General features: G+C 52.1%; 2 protein-coding genes across 4 annotated transcripts in view; one reads left to right on the forward strand and one right to left on the reverse strand.

Moving 5' to 3' along the window:
- Positions 1-2,282: 2,282 nt before the first annotated feature.
- CRYBB1 (crystallin beta B1) lies at positions 2,283-14,913 on the reverse strand. Of its 3 annotated transcripts, none has more exons than XM_040619658.1 (7): positions 14,646-14,913; positions 14,442-14,560; positions 12,828-13,032; positions 10,998-11,116; positions 7,088-7,220; positions 4,412-4,554; positions 2,283-2,552 (listed from the first exon to the last, which is right to left on the reverse strand). In XM_040619658.1, the coding sequence occupies exons 1-7, from the start codon at positions 14,679-14,681 to the stop codon at positions 2,369-2,371; spliced, it is 939 nt and encodes a 312-aa protein (XP_040475592.1). In that variant the 5' UTR covers positions 14,682-14,913; the 3' UTR covers positions 2,283-2,368. The 3 variants fall into 3 exon arrangements, with proteins under 3 accessions (XP_040475592.1, XP_040475593.1, XP_040475594.1); XM_040619659.1 differs by having other exon boundaries at positions 12,828-13,020; positions 14,646-14,912; XM_040619660.1 differs by lacking the exon at positions 14,646-14,913 and having other exon boundaries at positions 14,442-14,615.
- A 2,768-nt stretch (positions 14,914-17,681) lies between these two features.
- CRYBA4 (crystallin beta A4) overlaps positions 17,682-20,068 on the forward strand; it is a 6,548-nt gene continuing 4,161 nt past the window's right edge. Inside the window, exons 1-4 of the mRNA XM_008686690.2 lie at positions 17,682-17,911; positions 18,261-18,381; positions 19,218-19,268; positions 19,921-20,039. Coding sequence (XP_008684912.2) covers positions 17,877-17,911; positions 18,261-18,381; positions 19,218-19,268; positions 19,921-20,039 — 326 coding nt within the window. The 5' untranslated portion in view covers positions 17,682-17,876. The remainder of the gene's footprint in view (positions 17,912-18,260; positions 18,382-19,217; positions 19,269-19,920; positions 20,040-20,068) is intronic.

Consider the following 20,068-nt stretch of genomic DNA (forward strand, 5'->3'; position numbering starts at 1 on the left):
GGACGCACAAGATGGATACCCTGAACAAAACAGAACAAAAAACACCCGCTATGTCCAAAATATTTCTTCCAAGAAGTATGAAACACAAATTCTAAGTGATCAGAAAGCAGTTGTGTTATATTTGCATGGAGACTGTTTTTCTTTCCCTTTCTCTTTCTCATCAGATCGTGTGTCTTGTGGTCTGTGAGGCCGTAGAGTTTGTTTCGTGTGGCCCATGGGACTGGAAGGCTTCACTCCACCATAGTCAAATTTTAAAGCTGCACCCACGGACCTTAGGAATTGAGACTGGGGATCTACGTAACTTGACTTGGAAGTCAGAGAATCATGGCAGCTTAGAGATGAATTGCAGAATCTTGGAGCATCATGGAAGTTGGGAGCCATGGAATCCGAAGGTCGGACAGAAACTTGGGGCTGGGTGGACATTCGAGCTGCCTGTGTAGAGACTGGAAGAACAAGTCCCAGGGAACAGAAGCCATTTGCCCAACACTTTGCAGCTTCTAACAGTAAGACAGGGCAAACCCCAGCATCTACAGATTCCTGCCTGGGGATCCCATCTTCTGGTCCAAGACAGGAGAACCTGTCTTCTAATGCAAAACACTGGTCGTATTAGAGGGTGGAGGCGGAGAGAGCAAGGGTGGGAGGGAGAGGGAGCCTGCATGCCCCAGAGTGCAAGACCTTCTGAGTCAGGTGGTGCCTCAACTTTGAAGCTCAACAAAACCACAAAGTGGAGTATCATGAGGCCCCACCTTTCTTTCCAGCTTCATCTCCTGCCACGCTCGGCGACTTCTTCCCACCCCCAGCCCCACCCCCCGCTTCTGCCCACACAACCACCAAAGCTAGTGCTCTCATGAAAATAAGCTTTGCTTGGCCCCACCACAGTCTCTCTCAACCTCCCTGCCGTGGCGTTCCAGGTCTGCCAGGTACAGCTGTATAAGTTGGGCACTGCACAAGGGTATTGCATTCACACTGCAAACATCGTAGATTTAGACCAATAAATTCTGGCAGATGGCAGTCAAATGTCTTGAGAAAGAGGTATCTTTTTATCATTCGTACAAAGGTGCCATGTGGGGTAGTAAGGTCCCTGCTGTTTGTTCTGCCTGGAATGTTATCTTTCCTATTCTCCACCAAGCAAGCTCCTGTCCCATCCTTCAAGCCCCCTCAATATCCCCTCCTCCATGACAACACCTCCCCTAGCCTTCCTGTGTGGATTAAAGGTTAATAACATCGATCAATGCTAAGTGCTGATTTGGGGGTCAATGGAGCCTGGTGCCGATTTCCAAAGAGCAGGGCATGTACCACTTAGAGTGGGACAGATGATTCTCAGTGGAACTTGGACCCAGGATTAAATAACACGGCATCAGATACAGGAAAATAATGCTCATTTTAATCTTCTTTGATTATATCAGGGAGGAAAAATCTGTCTGGAGCAAGCATGTCTTTTGTACCTCCAACAGTTGCTAATCACCCATGTTATCAAAGAGCACGGGGATAACGGGCTTCGAGGCTTCCGCGGGCGGTGGTGTCTGTTCGATACTCTGCCTTCTGAAAACTCTATTTACACAGCTGCTTTCTGTCTATGGCCTATGATGCTGACTTTCCGCTTCCCGTGGTGTTACAAAGCTTTATTTACAAATCAATGCCTCTAAGCACAAAATAGGAGGTCTCGTTAAAAATATATGTATTAAGTAAATAACAAAACAGGTGTTAAGCCAAGAAGACAAAAAAATCATGAGAGTGCACGAAGGAACAGAGTTTGAAAACACAGATTTGTTTAAGAGCGTAGGCTCAGCAGCCAGCCTGCCTGGGTTCAATTTTCGACTGGCTGTGTGACCTTGGGCAAGTCACTTTCCCTCTCTGAGCCTCAATTTCCTCACCTGTTAAATGGGAATGATTATAATACCTGTCTCCTAAAAGGTACACTAAGAGAATGTGTGTGAAGAACTTCGTGGTGTTTGCTGTTTTTATTACTAGTATACACAATTATGAAGACTGAGGATGGGGTGCCTGGGTGGCTCAGTTGGTTAAGCAGCTGCCTTACCCTGGGTCATGATCTCATGATCCTGAGATCCAGCCCCACGTTGGGCTCCGCACTCAGTGGGGAGTCTGTTTGGGATTCTCTCCCTCTCCTTTTGCCCCTCCCCCTGCTCACTTGTTCTTGCACTCTCTCTCTCTCTCTAATATAAATAAATAAACCTTCAAAAAAAAAAAAAAAGACCGAAGAAGTCACATGCCGGCAATGATGGGGAGCCCCAAAGCTATGCACAGATCCAAGAGACATTTTGGCTTTAGGAACTTTTATTTGCACGGGAAAGATGGGAAAACTGAGTCTGAGGGAGAGTGGGGCAAGGGAGAAGAGCAGGGTATGTATTCACTTGGGGGGCTCGGCCGCCAGGACTGGGAAGCAGCCCTCACGGTGCCACTGCCGGTCGCGCAGGCGCCGCACGGACTGCATCTGCGGCTGGAAGGCCCCCCACTCGTTCCAGTGCCGATAGTCGCCTGGCTCCAGGAGGTACTGGTACCCGCGGTAGCCCGGATATTGATAGCCGACCCAGCTGGGAGGGAAGCAAGAAGGACAGGGTGGAGATGGCCAGCCTCCCTGCCTGGCACCCGGACCCCAGCCCGGACCAGTCAGCTCTCCACCCATCCCTGCCATCCGCTCTCCATCCTTCGTGGGCTTGGGTCACAGGACGGGGGCGTAGCTCCTTTGTCCTGGCTTTGTCCCTTCCTGGAGCTTCCTATTGGCTTTGGCCAGTGACTTCACCTCTCTAAAAGACCTTGGTTTCCCCTTCTAGAGAGTGGGAGTGGTCACTAGGGCTGGTTTATTACGGGGCGAAATGGGAAAATGTACCAGAAGCGCTTACTAAGTATACGGTGTGTGTATGCGGTGTGAGTGCGTGGTAGGGAGATGAAAGCGCATCCCACTGGTTGTGGTGACCCGGGGCTTACAGAACAGGATGGAAGGGATGAGGATAGGCTTTGGGGACTGGTTAGCCAGGAGGCAGAGAAGAAGGAGGAGTCTCCTTTCAAATAATGGTTTCCCCTGTATGTAAGTGAATTTACATGTAGTGGTTAGGGACCCGCATCCTGGTGTCAGCAATGCCTCGGTTCAGATCGTAGCTCTGCTGCTTGCTAGCTGCAAGAGTCGAAGTCAAGAACTTACCAGAACTCCAGCTTGCTGTCTGTGGAATGATGCTAACGTGCCTACCTCATCGGTTTGTTACAAAGATTCCCTAGCTAGTCACTGAGAATTAATGAGCACACTGCTTGGTACGCAATTATCATCAATGATTCATTTCGGACTTCTCTCATTGCCTGTGCTGGGAGGGTCAGTCCAGGCCTCTCCCACACCCCATGCCCATCTTTCAAAGTCTGCTTTAACTTCTAGCCCCTCAGATAAACCTCTGACCTGCCCTCCACTCCAGCACGCACACCTGGGTCCCAGAAACCTCCCTTCCTCCTCTGACCTCCTGTGTGGACTATCTCTGACCCAGTGTTGCTGGACATCATCTCATGGGTAGAGGTGGGCCTCCCTGCTGGGCCCGATGAGCCCCCTGAAGGCAGGAATTGAGCCTTATTCATCCCTGTCTCCCCCAGGGTCCTACTGCAGGTGCCTGGCCCACAAGCCATGCTTAGTCAATTTCAGGTGGTTTGTACGCAGGGATGCAGGTTTCAGGGAAGAAGAAAGGCCAAGCAAAAAGCCAGAGCCTGATGCTGTCACAGGAACCCAGAAAGAGCCTGGGTGAGAGACAGAAGCCCTATATTTGCCTAGAGGAGACCAGGAGTGTCTGGCATGGTTGTTCAGAGGCAGAGGGATGGAGACGGTGATCTCCTTGGGGCATCCAGTCCTCCTCTGTGTTCTCACAGAAACGAGGTCCCAGGGCTCTGTTTTGAAAGCTTCAAATCTGAAGAGTTTGGATAAAGGGCCCTTTTAGATCAAGGATTCTGGCATGCCCATTGTGTAGATGGGAATACTGAGACACAGAGATGGGCACGGGGCTCACCTGGGTCTCACAGCCCCTCAGTGACAGGTCAACGCCCCTGCGTTCACAGTCTCGCCTCTCAGAAGTCATTCTGCTCATTTCGCCAGAGGCTCTGGATGTCCCTGCATATGTTCTTTCCCTATTGGCTCCCTCTCTCACTTATTTCTGCAATCCCAGACCCATTCTCCCCACCCTCCATCTTTTTAGAACCAATTATCCACATTCATTTACTTCGGCATGTAATTCCTCAAAGTACGAATCCACTTTCCGGAGGAAGCAAGCTCCGTGGGTGGAAACCCAGGACCAGCCCTGGGAGAATCTGGGAGCAGCTGTGTGGCCTTCCCTATGCACCCGATGGTATAGCCTATAAGGAGGATGGCCTTTGAATCTGTCTGGGCTTGAAGCAAGGGTCTGGCCCGAGGGGTGCTTACGTTCCACTGGAGACCCTCACACTGCCCACGCGGTCACAGAAGCCGTAGACCCAGAGACTGGGCACGTCGTCTTCCTGGATCTCCATGGTGTTGCCTTTGAAGTTGGCACCTTCAAACAGGCAGATCTTGTGCTCCTGGGAGTCCTAGAGAAGGAGAGACTGGGTCGGGCTTGTGAAGTATGAACGGGGCAAAGAGAAGTAACTTCAAGGGCCCCCCTGGGTGTGGAGAGAGAGAGAGAGCTGAATCTGCTCAGGCCACCATGGGACTTGCCTGGGATTGCCACTGTCCAGCCTGGAAGGGCCCTCCTTATCTGGGGAAAGGGGATAACAGCCTCGATTTTATGGCGTTGTCATGACGATTCAATGAAGTAATGCCTACAGCACCCTTAGCACAATGCCTGGCATACGCCAAGTGCTACCAAAACATTTATCCTTATTGTTAAATGGTAACAATGGCCAGAGAAGCAGAGGCTCAGAGAGGTCAAGATTCTTGATTGACGTCACACAGTCAGTGAGGGCAGAACCTTTCAGAGAAGTGTTTCATTCCTCCCCTCCCATCTTTCACCCTTCTCCCCTCCGGTCCCTTGGCCGCAGGCACAGCAGCTGTTTTCAGGTTCCTCGACACCCAGTTCATTCGTGCTTTGTGCTTTGAGGACTCTGCACTCACTTTGCAGCGGACAAGCCTTCTAGGCTTCCTGTGGCTGACTCCATTCCCATCCTCTGTAGGCTGGCTTCCCTGAGCACCCCTGGACGGCTTCCACCCCCCACCCCATCAGAGCCGCACTCTCCTCTCCTGCTCTCCCAGCACTCGGCATGGCCCCTGTGCAGCATGGGCCATGTGCTTTGTGCTTACAGATTGATTTCTGTGCTTAGGTTTTCAGCAGCCGCCTCCCGTGAGGCCAGGAACCTTGCCTGTCCCGTGAAGAGCTGTGCACCCGGAGACTGCAACGGAGCCCAGCAGAGAGAGTTCAACCCATAGTGGTTTGAATGCATGACTCTAAGTGGAAGATGGTCAGGTGAGACATGCATCTAATTTCCTAGGAGCAAGGGCTGGGAAGGAGGCAGGGAACCCATGGGGGAGGGAGCTGGAGCTGCCCAGGGAAGAGATAATGGTGGCCCACACCAAGACAGTGGCCGGGATGGAGAGGAGAGAGAGTGGACTGGTGCTCTCAGCTCCAGCTACAGAGACTACCTGATGGGCATGGAGGATATATCAGTGCTTGGGACCCAGCCCCAGAGATTCAGGTTTAATTGGTCTGGGGTGGGGTCCAGGCACTGGGCTTTGTTTTTTCCTAATAATACATTTTATGTAAGCAAATATGTCCAACCTATTGTAATTTCAATATGCAACCAATATAGCAACATTAACCAGATAATTACATTCTTGTTTACTTTTTTACCATGTATTCAAACCCTGGTTTTGTATGTTACACTAAGAGTACATCTCTATTCAGACTAGTCAAGATTTACGCATTCAATAGCCACATATGGCTACTGCCTACAGTATTGGACAGTAAAGTTTTAGAAGCTACTAGAAATGCCCTGGCTGGTCAGTCCTCCAAACAAGTTCTGTTGACAGAGATTGCCTTTTAAGGACCATTGACTAAGAGATAAATCTATGAATTCTTTTCTTTTTTTCTTCTTTCCTTTCTCTTTCTTTCTTTCTTTCTTTCTTTCTTTCTTTCTTTCAGGTAGAGAGAGAGACTCTTAAGCACACTCCACATCCAGCATGGAGCCAGATATGGGGCACGATTTCACGACTTGGAGATTATGATCTGAGCTGAAATCAACAGTCAGATGCTTAACTGACTGAGCCACCCAGGTGCCCCAAAGTGAAACTATGAATTCTTACAAAGGGTTCATTATAGCCTGATAACTGAGCCCCAAATTCTGAGAAATACAGTGGGAATGATGTGGCTGAACAATCCATTATTTAAGTTTGGTGATGCCGAAACAGTTGGCATCATGGACATTCATTAACGTCCTTCATGAAAATTCCCATCATGGAGGCAAAAGTTGGTTTGCCACGGGAAATGAACACTGGTGAATGAAAACGTGGCTGGTTCGTGAGTCGTAATCGACACAATTTTGGAAAAACAATTTCTTGGGGATGACACCACTGATTCACTGATCTTGGCTTTGAGTCTTCTTTAAGTTATGCTATTTAACTCAGTTAAATATTACAAAGGAGCTCATTCCCTATATTGTCTTATCATCGTGAAGCTCAAGGTGTGTTTCTACAACATCCGTCTTCTCAGCTCCCACACAAGCTTAAACCTGCATGTCTGATGTGTTGGGTGGGCACTGGGATTTTCAAAACCTCTTAGGAGGGTCTAATGTGCCGTCGGGAATTAGAAACATTCCACCAACAGAAGCAAGGAAGACACTGAAGTTTCTGGCTCTGCCAGCTGGGATCCTGAGTCTCAAAAGCAGCAGGGAAGGGAAAAAACCAGGGGTTCATGTTTCTCATTTGTCCAGGGCTCCTAGCCGGGGCTGGGTGCCAGGGACATCTTAAGAATCAGTGAGCACCAGAGCCCAGCGCTCTGGTCATCACACCTCCCTGCCTGCCATTCCTCCTTCTTCCCCCTGCTCGTCCCCCATTCTCTTGCCCACCATCACGCCCGAGAACTCCTGTCCTCCCCATTGATCTCCCAGGACCGGCTCAGAAGCCACTCACCATCTTGACAGGCCGGAAGGACATAAGCCTGTCACTGCGGTAGCTGCTGGACCACGTGTCCCAGCGCGGGTACTCGCCTTTCTCCAGGACGAACATCTCCCCCCGGAAGTTGGACTGCTCAAAGGCGACCCAGCTGGATTTAAGAGGGATGGACAGAATGACAGGGGGGCCAGGAGGAGCAAAGGAGAGAAACCATCAGCAGAAGCCCTCCCCACACCCTTCCAAGGCAGCCCTGAGGCCAGCGGGTTTGATCCTAGGCTCTGTTACTTACTGGCTGTGTGACCTTGGGCAAGTGGCACTGCCTCTCTGAGGCTTGCTTTCTTCAGCTAATCTGCCTATTCTCTTGGAGTTGGTGGAGGAGTAAATGAGATAGTGTGTGTGTCATTATGTGAGTGAAATGTTTCCCCAGTTGTGGGATTCACATCATTTCAGTACTACGAGAACCTGGAGTGAAATAGACATGAGAGGACAATTTATTTTAAACCTGATTACAGCTAGGAGAAAGTCTCTGCTGGATGCTAATGGACCTTTAACACTACTAGCCTCTCTTTCTGAAACAAGGCAAGAATAGCCGCCCGCCCAGAGCCTGGAGCAGGCAGCGGTGTAAGAGCACTGTTTCGTGTTCGTTGTGTTCATTTTTTATGGATACCTATTACTTATGGTAAGGGATACTGGCTTTCTATTTGTGCAAGTGATGTAAAGGTTTTTAAAAAATATATCTATCTGGGGCGCCTGGGTAGCGCAGTCGTTAAGCGTCTGCCTTCGGCTCAGGGCGTGATCCTGGCGTTCTGGGATCGAGTCCCACATCGGGCTCCTCGGCTAGGAGCCTGCTTCTTCCTCTCCCACTCCCCCTGCTTGTGTTCCCTCTCTTGCTGGCTGTCTCTCTGTCACATAAATAAATAAAAAATCTTAAAAAATATATATATATATACATATATATATATCTGTGTTCAAAAGGGTCATTTAAAATGAAATATATTAAATAAATAATAGTCCTGGAAATACAGGGGTAAGGGGAAAGTTGATACAGGGTCTGGCATCATACGAGGCCTGGAATCCAGAACACATTCTGTACTTGCTATGGGGATAGTGGGAGGGAACTGGTAGTAACATCTACCTCTCAGATACCTCTGAGAATTAAATGTGACTGCATTTGAAGCTGTTCAGTCCTCTAGGAGAACCGATTACAAAGCTTTTCCTGGCTTTCCCAGTGCAACCTGAATAAGGAGGGAAAGTGAACTTGTGTTAAAGGGATCCCCTGGTTCTGGGAAAGGTTGATGAGAAGTTTGAGGCAAAGAGACCCCTTGCTCTATCTGCATTCAGGAGTTCTCAGGGAACAAGAGGGACACTGACATTAGTATTATCTCTCTGGGATCTTCCTCAACCCAGAATGAAATGGGGGGGGCAGGTGGGGGGTGAGCTACCACCACGGACTGAAACACAATGAGTCCCAGGAGCCTCAGGTCTTTGTCTGAGGAATGAGCCGCCCCCCCTTGGAGTGACAGACTTGAAGACGGAGTTATACTCCTAGAATAGAGGGGCATCTGCCTCAGCCCTGCTTGATCTGGAGTAGATAAGAAAAGGATGGATGGATGGATGGATGGATGGATGGATGGATGGATGGAGTGAGTAATGGTTGAGTGGACGGGTAGATGAATGGATGGGTAGGTGTGTGGATAGGTAGGTAGATGGGTAAAAGGACAGATGGCGGGGTGGATGAATGGGTATATTGATGGATGGATGGATAGAGGGAAGGTGGGAGAGCGGTAAGCAGATGGATGAATAAATGGAAAATGAATGGATGGATGGATGGATGGGTGGGTGGATGGGTGGGTGGATGGGAAGGGAGCCTTGGGAAATGGTGCCATGTAGGAGTTAAGAGCACTGACTCTGGAAACAGACAGACCTAAGTTCTAATCCCAGCTCATCATTTATTTGCTGCATGACTCAAGCTCATTAAGCCTCAGGAGAGGAAAGATTACATCTACCTTGTCAGGAGGTTATGAGGGTCTAAAAAGGAATACGCAGAGCAAGTCTAGCACAGAGAATGCACAATGAACACTCTCTTTGATGCTTAGAAAGGAAGGAAAGCTGCTGGAGGTCCGAGCTTACGGAAAGACAGACACTGATGTGGTCTTGCCTTCCGGCCCACCTTCCCCAAAACTTCCCCTGTCATAACTCTGGGAGTCATAACACCCAGTGAGGACCTATTATAAGAATGAGGACCGTAAATATTTATTTTAAAGTCTTTTCTCATCTCCTGTGGGTCACTGGAGCCTTATGAGCAAGGAGAGCAGTAGGGCAGGGATATTACAGCAATGGAAACTGAGGCTCAGAGAGGTTAAGTCACGGGCTAAGGTCCCAGGATGGTGTCGGGTGTCAGGTGTCAGGGTGAAGGCTCCTAAGTTTCATGCCCTGCCCTTTTCCTCACTCCTGTGCTGAGGACAGCCCTCTCCTCTCCTTCCCCTGCCCACCTCACCCTCTCCATCCTTTTTCTACCACAGTCTCTCCCACAGCCCCGGGGGGCCTGAGACAGACCCAGGGCACTGGACCACAGCCCCTTCTCTCTCCCCATCGGGCGCAGCCCCAGAGCACGCACCAGAGACCAGCTGCATCTTTGTTGGAGGAGAAATACTCTGGGTTTGAGTCACCGTCACCAAAAAAAGCCTGAAAACCCAAATTGGCCACATCCGCAGCTTCTGTTCCCAGCTGGGCTTTGGGGCTGGGGGTGGGGCTGAGGCTGTGTTGACCACACCCGGGGTGGGGGAGGTGGGCAGGAGGTAGAAACGCGCCCATCCCCACCACCTACCCTGGACTGGGATGACTTGGCTGAACTCACAGGACAATGAGGAGGGTGAATAATCGTCACTGTCACCTGCTATGTTGGGACTCTCACGACGTGCCAGGCCCATGCTGCCTTCTCTCCTTCAGGCCTCAGCATAATCCAGTGGTAGGGACCATTACTCTCCCCATTTCAGAAGTCGGGAAACTGAGGCTGGGAGATTGTACAAGGCTAAGGGGAGGGGTGGGACTCGAACTCAGGCCTGACTGACCTCAAAGCCCATCTCTGCCCTTTGAACAGCAGTCCCACGTGGCTGGGAGTACAGGCTGATCGTATACCCCTTGCGGGATTTGGGGCTGGTGAGACAAGAGGCAAATGGACCAGGTGGGTCTTGTCCTTGTGCCCTGACCTCAGCCCACAAGGGTCGGAGCTGGTACAGCCACTATGTGCAAGGGACAATTATTCCTGCTTTACGTGGGGGTCACTAAGGCTCAGAGAAGCCCAGAGAGTCAGGGGCAGGCAGGGGAGTACAGTGACAAAGGCACTGTGGATGACGTTGATTGACCTGAGTTGAATCCAGGCTCTGCCACTTACCAGTACGTGATTGGCCAAGGGACTTAGCCCCTCTGAGCCTCCGTTTTCCCAACTGTCAAATGGGCATAAGAATAGTCCCTCCTTTACACAACCGTCATCTAGGTAAAGCCCTCAGTCAGTGTCTGGCACCTAGAGAGTGCTCAGCAGACGCTTATTACTTCTCGTGGGGCTGCTTGATGCCTAGAAGAGGGGACAGCTTGTGGACCCTTGGCCCTCTGGTCTCCTCCTACCCTCAATGATGCGCAGGGCTCCTTCTATAGAGAGACAGCCTTTCTCCCCCAGAATCATGACTTACTGTTGAGTGTGACCTTATGCTGATCCAATCACCTCTCTGGACCTCAGTTTCTTTATCTGTAAAATGGGAAGGGGAATAATACCTCCCTCCTGAGCTTGCAGTGAGGACTGGAAATAGTATGTGTGTCTCGGCTATCAAGGTGGCGGGCACGGAGCAGTTGCCCAGTAAATGGCAGCTACTGTGTTTCCTTATTATTTTACCCTGGTGCTGGGAACGTCTGCCCCCCGCCCCACACTCACGGTCCAGAGGCGGCAATGAGGCTGCGCACTCGGTCAAAGCCACGGTCTCCTAGGTTCAAGCACTCCCCGGAGAATTCCACACGACGGCCCTGGAAGTTCTCCTGCTCGAAGACCACCAGCTGCAGGAGAGAACCCCCGTCCCAGGGGAAAGGGGTGCAGAGTGAAGGGGGAGGTAGACCTCCCATTTGGAGAGGCTCCAGGTCAAAACTTCATTAAGGACCTATTTAAATAAAAGCAGTCCTGCACAGATCATGTAAGAGTGGGCCATGAGCCAAATTCTGTGAAACAGTCTTATCCTCCCTTCCTTCCATTTCTGAACTTAGAATCTGCACCATCATTAGGGACTGATGAATCTTCCTTCCTTCCTCTGCTGTTGCTTCTGCCTGGAATGCTCTCTCCACCATACATCCCCATCCTGGAATTCATGTTCCCTGTCCTGCTCTAGGCTCAGACATCACCTCCTCCAGGAAGTCTTCCCTGATGCTCTTGCCCCATGTGGGCTTGGTTGAGGGCTCCCACACTGTGCTTAGCCCGTTATTGGCACAAGTAATACAGTCACTGCTGCTTTGCTCCAGGCTCTCTCTCTATGCATCCCTTTCCCCCTATATTCAACCTCCAAAGACCAAGAGCTCCTCCGGGACAGGCTGTGGGGTTGCTCTAATTCTGCACCTCCAGCCTCAGCCTGAGGACCTGCCACCGAGCTGATGCTCAGAAAACACTCGCCAGTCCACCTGCCTCAACGTAGGGGCCTCCGCATTGAACTTGGGCTAATCCCCAGCTTCACTGAGCCTCTACTATTTTGGGTGTTCATCTGCTCGTTGTCCCAAGTTGGGAAAACCTTGCCATTCACATCAACCGAGGCAAGTGTCTTCCTTCTCCTGGCCTCAGTTTCCCCAGCTCTACAAGGAGGAGGTTCCCATATTCTTGACCCAGCCCTTCCGCTCCTATCTTGTCCTCCCAAGAGAAACTCTGGGACATGGGCCTCAGGAGACTCAGATAAGGACATCCTGGCCATGCTGTGCACCGCACAGCTAGCAACCACCCGACAGTCTCGCTCTGAAATATCAGACAGCTGCCAACACCAGCGGCCCACAGCAAAACACAGCAGCAGCGGTGACTATTAGCGATCTCACAGTAGGTGAAAAGGAAAGAGAAAAACCCAGAACGATTGCACATGGCATATTTCAAGAAGTTAAAAACACGTAAAACACCAAGAAAGGAGTTTCTTTTAAAGGAATAAGGTGTGAAAATGCACGCAGGCGGAAGGCGGGCAGGGGTGATGACGGCAGTTGCCTTGAGTAGGGGAGAAGGATGGTGGGCTCGCGGGGCAGACTTCAGAGTTAGAGGGCTTTTCTCAGGTTCTGGCTTTTAATCGGGGGGGGGGTGTTTGCAGGCATTGTCGTATTATTCAAAGTTAAATAAAAATGAACGATTAACGAAGTAACGGAAGGACAAAAGCCAGCCAGGCGTGGAGCCCATGAGAGCTTGTCGCAAACCCAGGGCTGTAAAATGACCCCAGCTCTGTGCACTGGAGGAGTTTGAAACCAGACCAAGCCAACCCCAGGGGACTGGGGAAGCTCTTTCAGTCCTCACTGCTTCGAAGAATTTTCAGGAAGGTCTGAGGCCACCTGCTGCTCTTAGAGTACCTCTGGGGAGGCTGGTGTTTTCTCACTTTTGAGAAACTCTGAGCACAGGCTGGTGCAGACTAGCTGGACTGGTAAGGGGAGAGGGAGGAGAGGAAGGGGAAGGGAAGAGCAGGGGAGGGGAGAGGGGACAAAAGGAGAGGATGTACAGGGGTGGTGCCCAGCCCCTGCACCCCAAGGGGTGTACCTTGTAGCTGCCAGGAGGCAGGTCCCCGGCTTTGGTCGTCGGCACGGATGCTGGGGCCAGAGCGGGGCCGGGGCCTGGGGCAGGTCCTGTGGCCGGGGTGCCCTTCCCCTTCCCATCAGGCCCTGGGTTCACGGCAGCGGCAGCTGTAGTGGAGGCCTTCACAGCCTGAGACATGGTCCCCACCTGCAAACCTCTGTAAAGAAGACTTTGGCCTGGGTCACTCAGGAATGGCAGCCTCAAGCTGTCCCCCCAGTCCCACATCCCACCACCAGATGTTCGCAGCCTTCTTTGAACTCATTTGCTCGCTCTCTCTCATTCTAAATTCCCTGTCTGGGGACCACGCATCCCTGAAATGCCTTCCTCCAGGCCTTTCACCAGCCACACCTTCCTTTCCACCCCTGTTCCCCAGCTCTGTCCTTCCTTTGCGCCCCGTAGCTGTGCACACCGCTCACCGCGCTTCTCTGCTGGCGTTATATCAATTAGCCCCACCAGATTAATAACACGTCCCCTTGGGGAGTATTTGGGGTATGCCAGGCCTGTTATGCCCATGAATGAACGCTGACCCCGTGCAATGGGTGCCATGGAATCCCCACTGAGCTCAGAGAAGGGAGGTGACCCGCTCAAGTGCACACCGCCCACCGCTTAGAGGTAGGACTCTGGTTTCAACTCAAGTAGATGGACCCAGCAACCGGGTTATTAATTGCTCTGCTGTTTCCTTATTTGGACAAATCCACCCCTCGGTCCCCAGCACTTGGCCCAGCAGCATCTCCCATAGGAGATTCCCCACTGACACCTGTTCGGGGAATGAATGCGTGCTGGTTCCTGACTCCATTCCCTCTGGCATTTTCCGGGAATGGGTGTGTGGGTGCAGACACGGGCCTGGGACTGGGGCATCAAGGGGTCGTCAGCATTCAGTGTGTGTGTGGGGGGGGTGGTGGCTCTGAAATGGTGACTATGCCTGTGTGGGCTCTGGCTGGAGATGGCTCTGGTCAATCAGTCTAATTCCTCATTTCTTCATGGTCACGGACACCTTTGAGTGTTTGAAGAACGCCTTGTCCTGGGCCCACTTTAATTTTGGAGGTAATTTCCGGGGATTTGAGGACCCCCTGACAGCACAGATTGAAACCCTCTGGTCCAGCTGATTCCTGAACACTTTCTATAAGAAGGAGGTCTTCGGGGCAAGCAGATCCCTCCCTCCCCTCCCCTGAGGACCTGCCCATTCTGGGCAGGCCAGACATCTGGGCCACATCTGTGACTTGCACACTCTCGCTTAACCCCCACACCCCCGTGTCACTCTGTGAATCAACATTCCCCTGAGTTGGGCTCCTTCCTTCCTGGGGATGTTGATGCTCTCTCTTTCTCTCTCTCTCCCTCCCTCTCTCTCTCTACCTCTCTCCCTCTCCTTCCTCTCTTCCTCTCTCTGCCTTTCTCTGTTGACTTTTATCTTCTCTCTCTCTCTCTGCCTTTCTCTCTCTTCTGTCATGGCTCTCTCTGCCTCCCCCTCTCTCTGCCTCCCCCTCTCTCTGCCTCCCTCTCTCTCTGCCTCCCCCTCTCTCTGCCTCCCCTCTCCTCTCCCCTCCCTTCCGGCTCATCAGCTGCTGGGTCCCCTCTTACCTGGGACCTGCTACTTCCTGCTGAAGGACAGGCAGGCGGTCAGGCGGGCGGGCTGGTGCAGTGGGTGACTGGGGGCCGACCCCCCATTTTATAGTCTGGCAGACACCAGGGCCCATGGTCTGTGGCACAAAGCAGGAGCTGGCTCAGCGGACTCTGGGCAGGGAGCGCCCCCCCCCTCCCCGGCGCTGCCCCCGGGCCCCCGACCTTGCCGGAGTTCCTGCGGAGGGCAGCACTTTCCATTGTGAGCCCAGCTCGCGCAGCAGAAACCCTGGCCAGCTGCCACTTCACCTCGCCCTGGGCCTGGCCCCTAGCTGGAGGCCTTTCTCTAAAACCCCAGCTGTGCTAGGCCCACGGGGTCCCCTCTGGCTGCCAATCCTGGGGCAGGGGAAAGGGGAGCCCCAAGGGGCAGGATATTTGGGTGGTGAGGAGCACCGCAGACGGGAAAATGCTTTGTAAAGGCCAGTGTGGGTGTGATGTCAACAGCCCCAACTGCTGAGTGCTGGCTGCGAGCCCGCCTTGGTCAAGCCCCAGGACGACCCACCTTATTTGGTACTTTCAGTACCCATTTCACAGAGGAGCCAAGTGAGCTCTCTGACAGAAAGGTCAGAGCCAGGAACCGCCCCCAACAGGCTGCCTGGGGAGTCTGTCTGCTTCATTCTCACGCTATCTGACCTTGGCTCTGGCCTGACTTTCTGCCCCTGGTTTAGAGGTCAGTAGAGGTCAGGATAGAGCAGGGGCGGGGAAGAGGGGGGCTGGGCTCAGGTGAGTTGAATGTTCAGAGCCTGTGTCCTGTTCCTCTAACCATGTGAGGCCCAGACTCCTTCCCTACTCTTCCCTGACCTGCCTGGAGAAGCTCCCCTCCATACTCTGACCCCAGGGCCAGAGCTGGTGGCCAGGAACATGACTGGCCGTCTTGGAGCTTCCTTGGGGAAGCCCTGAACCCCACCATTTCTTGTGCTCTGCTGGACCCCAGCACTGAGCACAGGGTCTGGCACAGACGGCACCCTCGATCAATTTGGGAGGAATAAGTGGTCTTGCCAATGGCTTATAATGGAAGCTGGGGTACAGGGGGAGAAAGGGGAACCAGGGTGGGGGGAGAGAAATAGGGTGACCGGCTGGGAGAAGTGGAGAGCCACAGAGAAAAAAAGAAGACAGAAATGCAGAGGAGCAGAGGGGGAGATGGACAGTGAAGGGGAGAAGACAGACAGAAGTCAAATAGAGCTGTAAAAACTCAGAACAATGGAACAGACGCCAGGAGTCTTCTGATCCAATTCCCTCCTTTCACAAATGGAGAAACTGAGGCCCAGCTGGAACAGGTGACTTCTCCAAGGTCCCACAGTGTGAACTCACAGTAGAGCTGGGGAACTGCTGAGTGAGATCAGCCTGCTGTCTGGCTTCCTGGCCCCAGGTAGTGGCAGCAGCCCCGGGGTTCCTGCCTCTTCTGTGGGGGTCCTGGGACCCAGCCCCCCACAGAGCCCAGCTCCGCCTTGAGATCACCATGGCCTGGGACCAACTCTGATGTCTCCTCCTCCAGCCCCACCCAACATCCCCTCACTTCCCAGCCTCCCCCTCAGCCTTTCATCCTGGGCCAAGGCCTGGGAGGGGGGCAGGAACCACAGGATGGGGCAGCCAGTGGAACGGGGGCCAAGATGCCTGTGGCGGGGGGGGGGGGGCACCCACAGGTCTGGGCTTCAAGGCCAGGCTGTCTGGGGCAGTTCCCTGTTCCCCGTGGCCATGGGCTGCCTGCCAAAGGGTGGGGGCAGAGGTAGGGGCTGGACCCCAAGCTGGGTGGCTGTACCCTGAGCATTTTACAGACTTGGGTCCTGTAATCCTCTATGAGGGGGCTTGGGATCAATCTCGTTTGCGGATGAGGAAACCAAAGCAAGTCCCTTCCTCCGCTTTCAGCTTGTTAGCTCATCGATGAAATGGAATCAGGAGTCACATTTTAACTCCTGAATCTAAGCTCTTGAAAATGATGCACTCCTGCTTTTATATGAAGAATTATTTAGGAGTATTTTTTCAGCTTTACAGAGCTGTAATTGACACATAACGCTGTGTAAGTATAAGGCGTACAATGCATTGACTGCAGAATGACTACCACGATCGTATTAGCTCCCACCTCCCACCAGATCGCACAATTACCGTTTCATTTTTGTGGTTGAGAACACTGACGATCTCCTCTCTTAACCACATTCAAATACACTAGATCCCCAAACTTCCTAATTTTATAACTGGGAGTTTGTCCCCTTCGAGCAACATCTCCCCGCTTCCCCCACCCCCCACCCCCTGGAACATCCTTTTACTCTCTGTTTCTGTGTTTGTCTTTTGTAGTTCTCATATATAAGCGATATCCTACAGTATTTGTCTTTCTCTGTCCGACGTAGTTCACTTAGCATAATGCCCCCGAGGTCCATCTGTGTTACTGCACATGGAAGGATTCTTTCTTCTCATTGCGAAGTAATATACATATGTGTATAGATCACATCTTCTTTATCCCTTCAATCATTGGTGGACACTCAGGTTCTCCCCATATCCTGGCTGTTGTGAATAACACTGCAATCAACACGGAGGCACAGATCTCTTGATAGTAATCATTTTTATTATTAGCAATGATGATGACAATGAGGAGACCCATAATGCTTTCCGTGTTTCAGGAGCAGTTCCTAACAGAAAGTGCTTTTCGTGTGTAATTCACATTTGCCCTCACAATACCCTGATCTTTTAGGCTAAGCCCAATTTATTTATTTATTTTTACAGCCATTCTGTACACGAGGGAATTGAAACTCAGAGAGATTACGTCACACGCTCAAGGTTCCCGGCCAGCAGGGTGGGATGTGGACCCAGGCTGCCTGGCCCCAGAGGCTGCACTCCTAGCCTTTTGTCTTCATGGTAGCCTTTCATCAAAGTCATGCATTTGATGAGGCTGCACGTAACCGGCCCAGAAGGGAGCTAATGTTGTCATTTTACAGGCCAGAAGCTGAGATCAGACATCCGCTAAGTCACCCAGATGTTAGGAGGCAGGGCTGGCTTCCACCCACAAGAGTGGTCTTGTTTCCAGCCACACTCTTTCCTACACTGTGAGAGGCCCCTCTTGGGTCAGCCCGGGGGGGTAGGAGCGTAGGGGGAGGGTATTCAAAGTGCGTTTCACAAACCCTGGAGACCTGGCAGGTGCGCTTATGTTTGCACAGCTGCTTCAGTCTGCCTACAGGGCCATCTGGACTCCTTTTTGAACTCTGTGGGTCCTGGAGACCCGGGCTCAGCCCGCCTTTCTTGCCCAGCTCCCTCTCGGAGGGTCCCGGAACTCTAGCCCAATTGGGCTACCAGCTCTTTCTCGTACATATACCCCGAGTTCCACCTCCACACTTTCGCTTAGAAAAAGCATTTCTTGCATCTCACTTTGCACAAATCTTCCTTGCCCTTTGGAGTCTAGTTTAAATGCCACTTCCAGGGGCGCCTGGTGGTTCAGTCAGGTAGGCGTCCAAGTCTTGATTTCAGCTCGGGTCATGATCTCAGGGTCATGGGATGGAGCCCCGAGACCGGCTCTGTGCTCAGCATGGAGCCTGCTTGTCCCTCTCTTTCTGCTCCTCCCCCCGCTCATGCTCACTTGCTCTCTCTCTCTCAAATAAATAAATAAAATCTTTTAAAAAAAGGAAATGCTACCTCCAACATGAAGCCTACCCTGATTGCCCCTGCTGGAAGATGAAGGAGTGTGGGAGGAGGAAATATATAGGCATTTGTTGAATATATTCTCTGTGCCAGGCGTGTTACATAGCCTTACAACAGCCCCGTGATGTGGTTTATTCTTGTCCTGTTTTATAGGCAGAAACCGAGGAGAAATGACCTGCCGCAGGTCACACAGCTTGGAAGGGCGAAGTTTTTGGATGCCTTGTCCAGTGCTCATTCTCCTGCTCCAATCTGGAGTCCCATGGAGCTGATGAAGGTAGAACTTCCCCTTCTCTTCTTCATGGCTGATCCCTGAGGGAGGCCACCTGACCCTTCCCGTCCAGCTGCAGCCAACGCTGCTGACACCTCTCCACTGGGACTTGAGCCAGGACCGGCTTTTGTTTCGGCTGCTCACATGCTGAGTCGGAGCTTTATCTCCCAGGGGCCCTCTCCCCTCCCTGCCTATAAAAGCCTGACCTCGGCTGGTCCCAGCATGTTCTGGCATATTCTCTGGGTCGGTCTTGGTAAGTCCCAGGCTTGGAGAAGGGGTGGGATCCATGCTCTGAGCGAGCATCTTGGGAGGTGGGGAGACCAGGTTTCCAGTCCTGAGGATGTCACTGTGCCATCCTGAATGTCATCCTCACCCTAACCAAGGTCAGGCCCCCAAGGTCAAGACCAATACCTGTCACCCTCATTTAAAAACCAAATTATTCCTATAGTCCTATTACCTTGATTGCCACCATGAGAGTCACTTCTTTGCATCAGGTGCCGTCTTGGGGAGGCTTTCTTAAACTTAGCACCCTGGCACAGGCTACAGTGACCCATCCCACCGGTAGCCACAGAAATTTTCCCATAGTGAGCAGCTCAATTAATACTGAGTGGGGCTCAGAGGCAAGGGGACCCAGAATGGGTAAGTTTTGAGATGGCGTATAAGACGCGAGGAAGGGAGATGACATTAGTTACAGATGGAAAGTCACAGATTGGGAAGGAGAGGACTAGCCCAGTCTCACCTGGATCCCATCTGGATGCCGACTTTGCCCAAGCCAGACTCGATCATCCGGAAGGACAGCAGGTGGTCGGGGTGGCAGGTTATCATGTTCTTCTCTCGCGTAGGAAGCTGGCAACATGACCCTGCAGTGCACCAAGTCTGCGGGACACTGGAAGGTAGGAAGAGGCACGGCAGGGGTGGGGGTGTGTCTGAGGAGTGAGGGGGGTGCAGAGGTCAAACCCCCTCCATCCTCCTCCGTTGAATCCCCACCTCACTCTGGGGGGGGAGTGTTATGAGGCCCCATTTTGCAGAAGATGCAGTTGAGGCTCAAAGAGGGGAAGGGACTTGCCCAAGGTTATACACATGGTCTTGATTTGAACACATGGTCTTGATTTGAACACATGGTCTTCTGGTCCCCAGATTTAACCAGTGACACTCTGGCAGAGATGGCAAACTGGTAATGGCACACAGTCTTTGGGCATGGTTTCTTTGGTCCCCTCGGTGTTAAAAATAATTTTTTTTTTCGAATTTATCATCAGCCTTTAAAAACCTGGAGGGTCCATAGAAAAGTCCAGATACAGTGATTGTCTTGAGAAATTGGAAAATCTGGTCGGCAGTCCTAGGTGGCAAAAAGAGGTGGTGCGGAGCAGAGATCACCCATTTATGGGGTCTGTGCTTTCCAGTTTGCAGCCCTCCCCCCTCTTTACCTACCCTGGAGGCATCTGAGTTTGCAGTCTTTACTTTACCTGCCCTGCCCCACCCTTAGTCCTGGGGTGAGGTCCCCCACAGGACTCTGATGTTGGCCTCCACCTTTTCTCTCTGTCACAGATTGTGGTGTGGGATGAGGAGGGCTTCCAGGGCCGGAGGCATGAGTTTACGGCGGAGTGCCCCAGTGTGCTGGAGCTTGGCTTTGAGACTGTGCGGTCTTTGAAAGTGCTGAGCGGAGCGTGAGTCTTGCGGGGGGGGGGGGGGGGGG

This window comes from Ursus maritimus, unplaced genomic scaffold, assembly GCF_017311325.1.
Source record: "Ursus maritimus isolate PB19 unplaced genomic scaffold, ASM1731132v1 scaffold_33, whole genome shotgun sequence".
Lineage (NCBI taxonomy): Eukaryota > Metazoa > Chordata > Mammalia > Carnivora > Ursidae > Ursus > Ursus maritimus.

What these genes read in the sequence shown, in the direction of transcription:
- CRYBB1 (XM_040619658.1), bottom strand. Translation starts at nt 14,681, where the DNA reads ATGGAAAGTGCTGCCCTCCGCAGGAACTCCGGCAAG. An exon ending in TGCCTCCTGGCAGCTACAAG is followed by an intron (nt 11,117 to 12,827) that starts GTACACCCCTTG and finishes TCTCTCCTGCAG; the next exon opens with CTGGTGGTCTTCGAGCAGGA. An exon ending in CTCATTGCCGCCTCTGGACC is followed by an intron (nt 7,221 to 10,997) that starts GTGAGTGTGGGG and finishes TCTTAAATCCAG; the next exon opens with CTGGGTCGCCTTTGAGCAGT.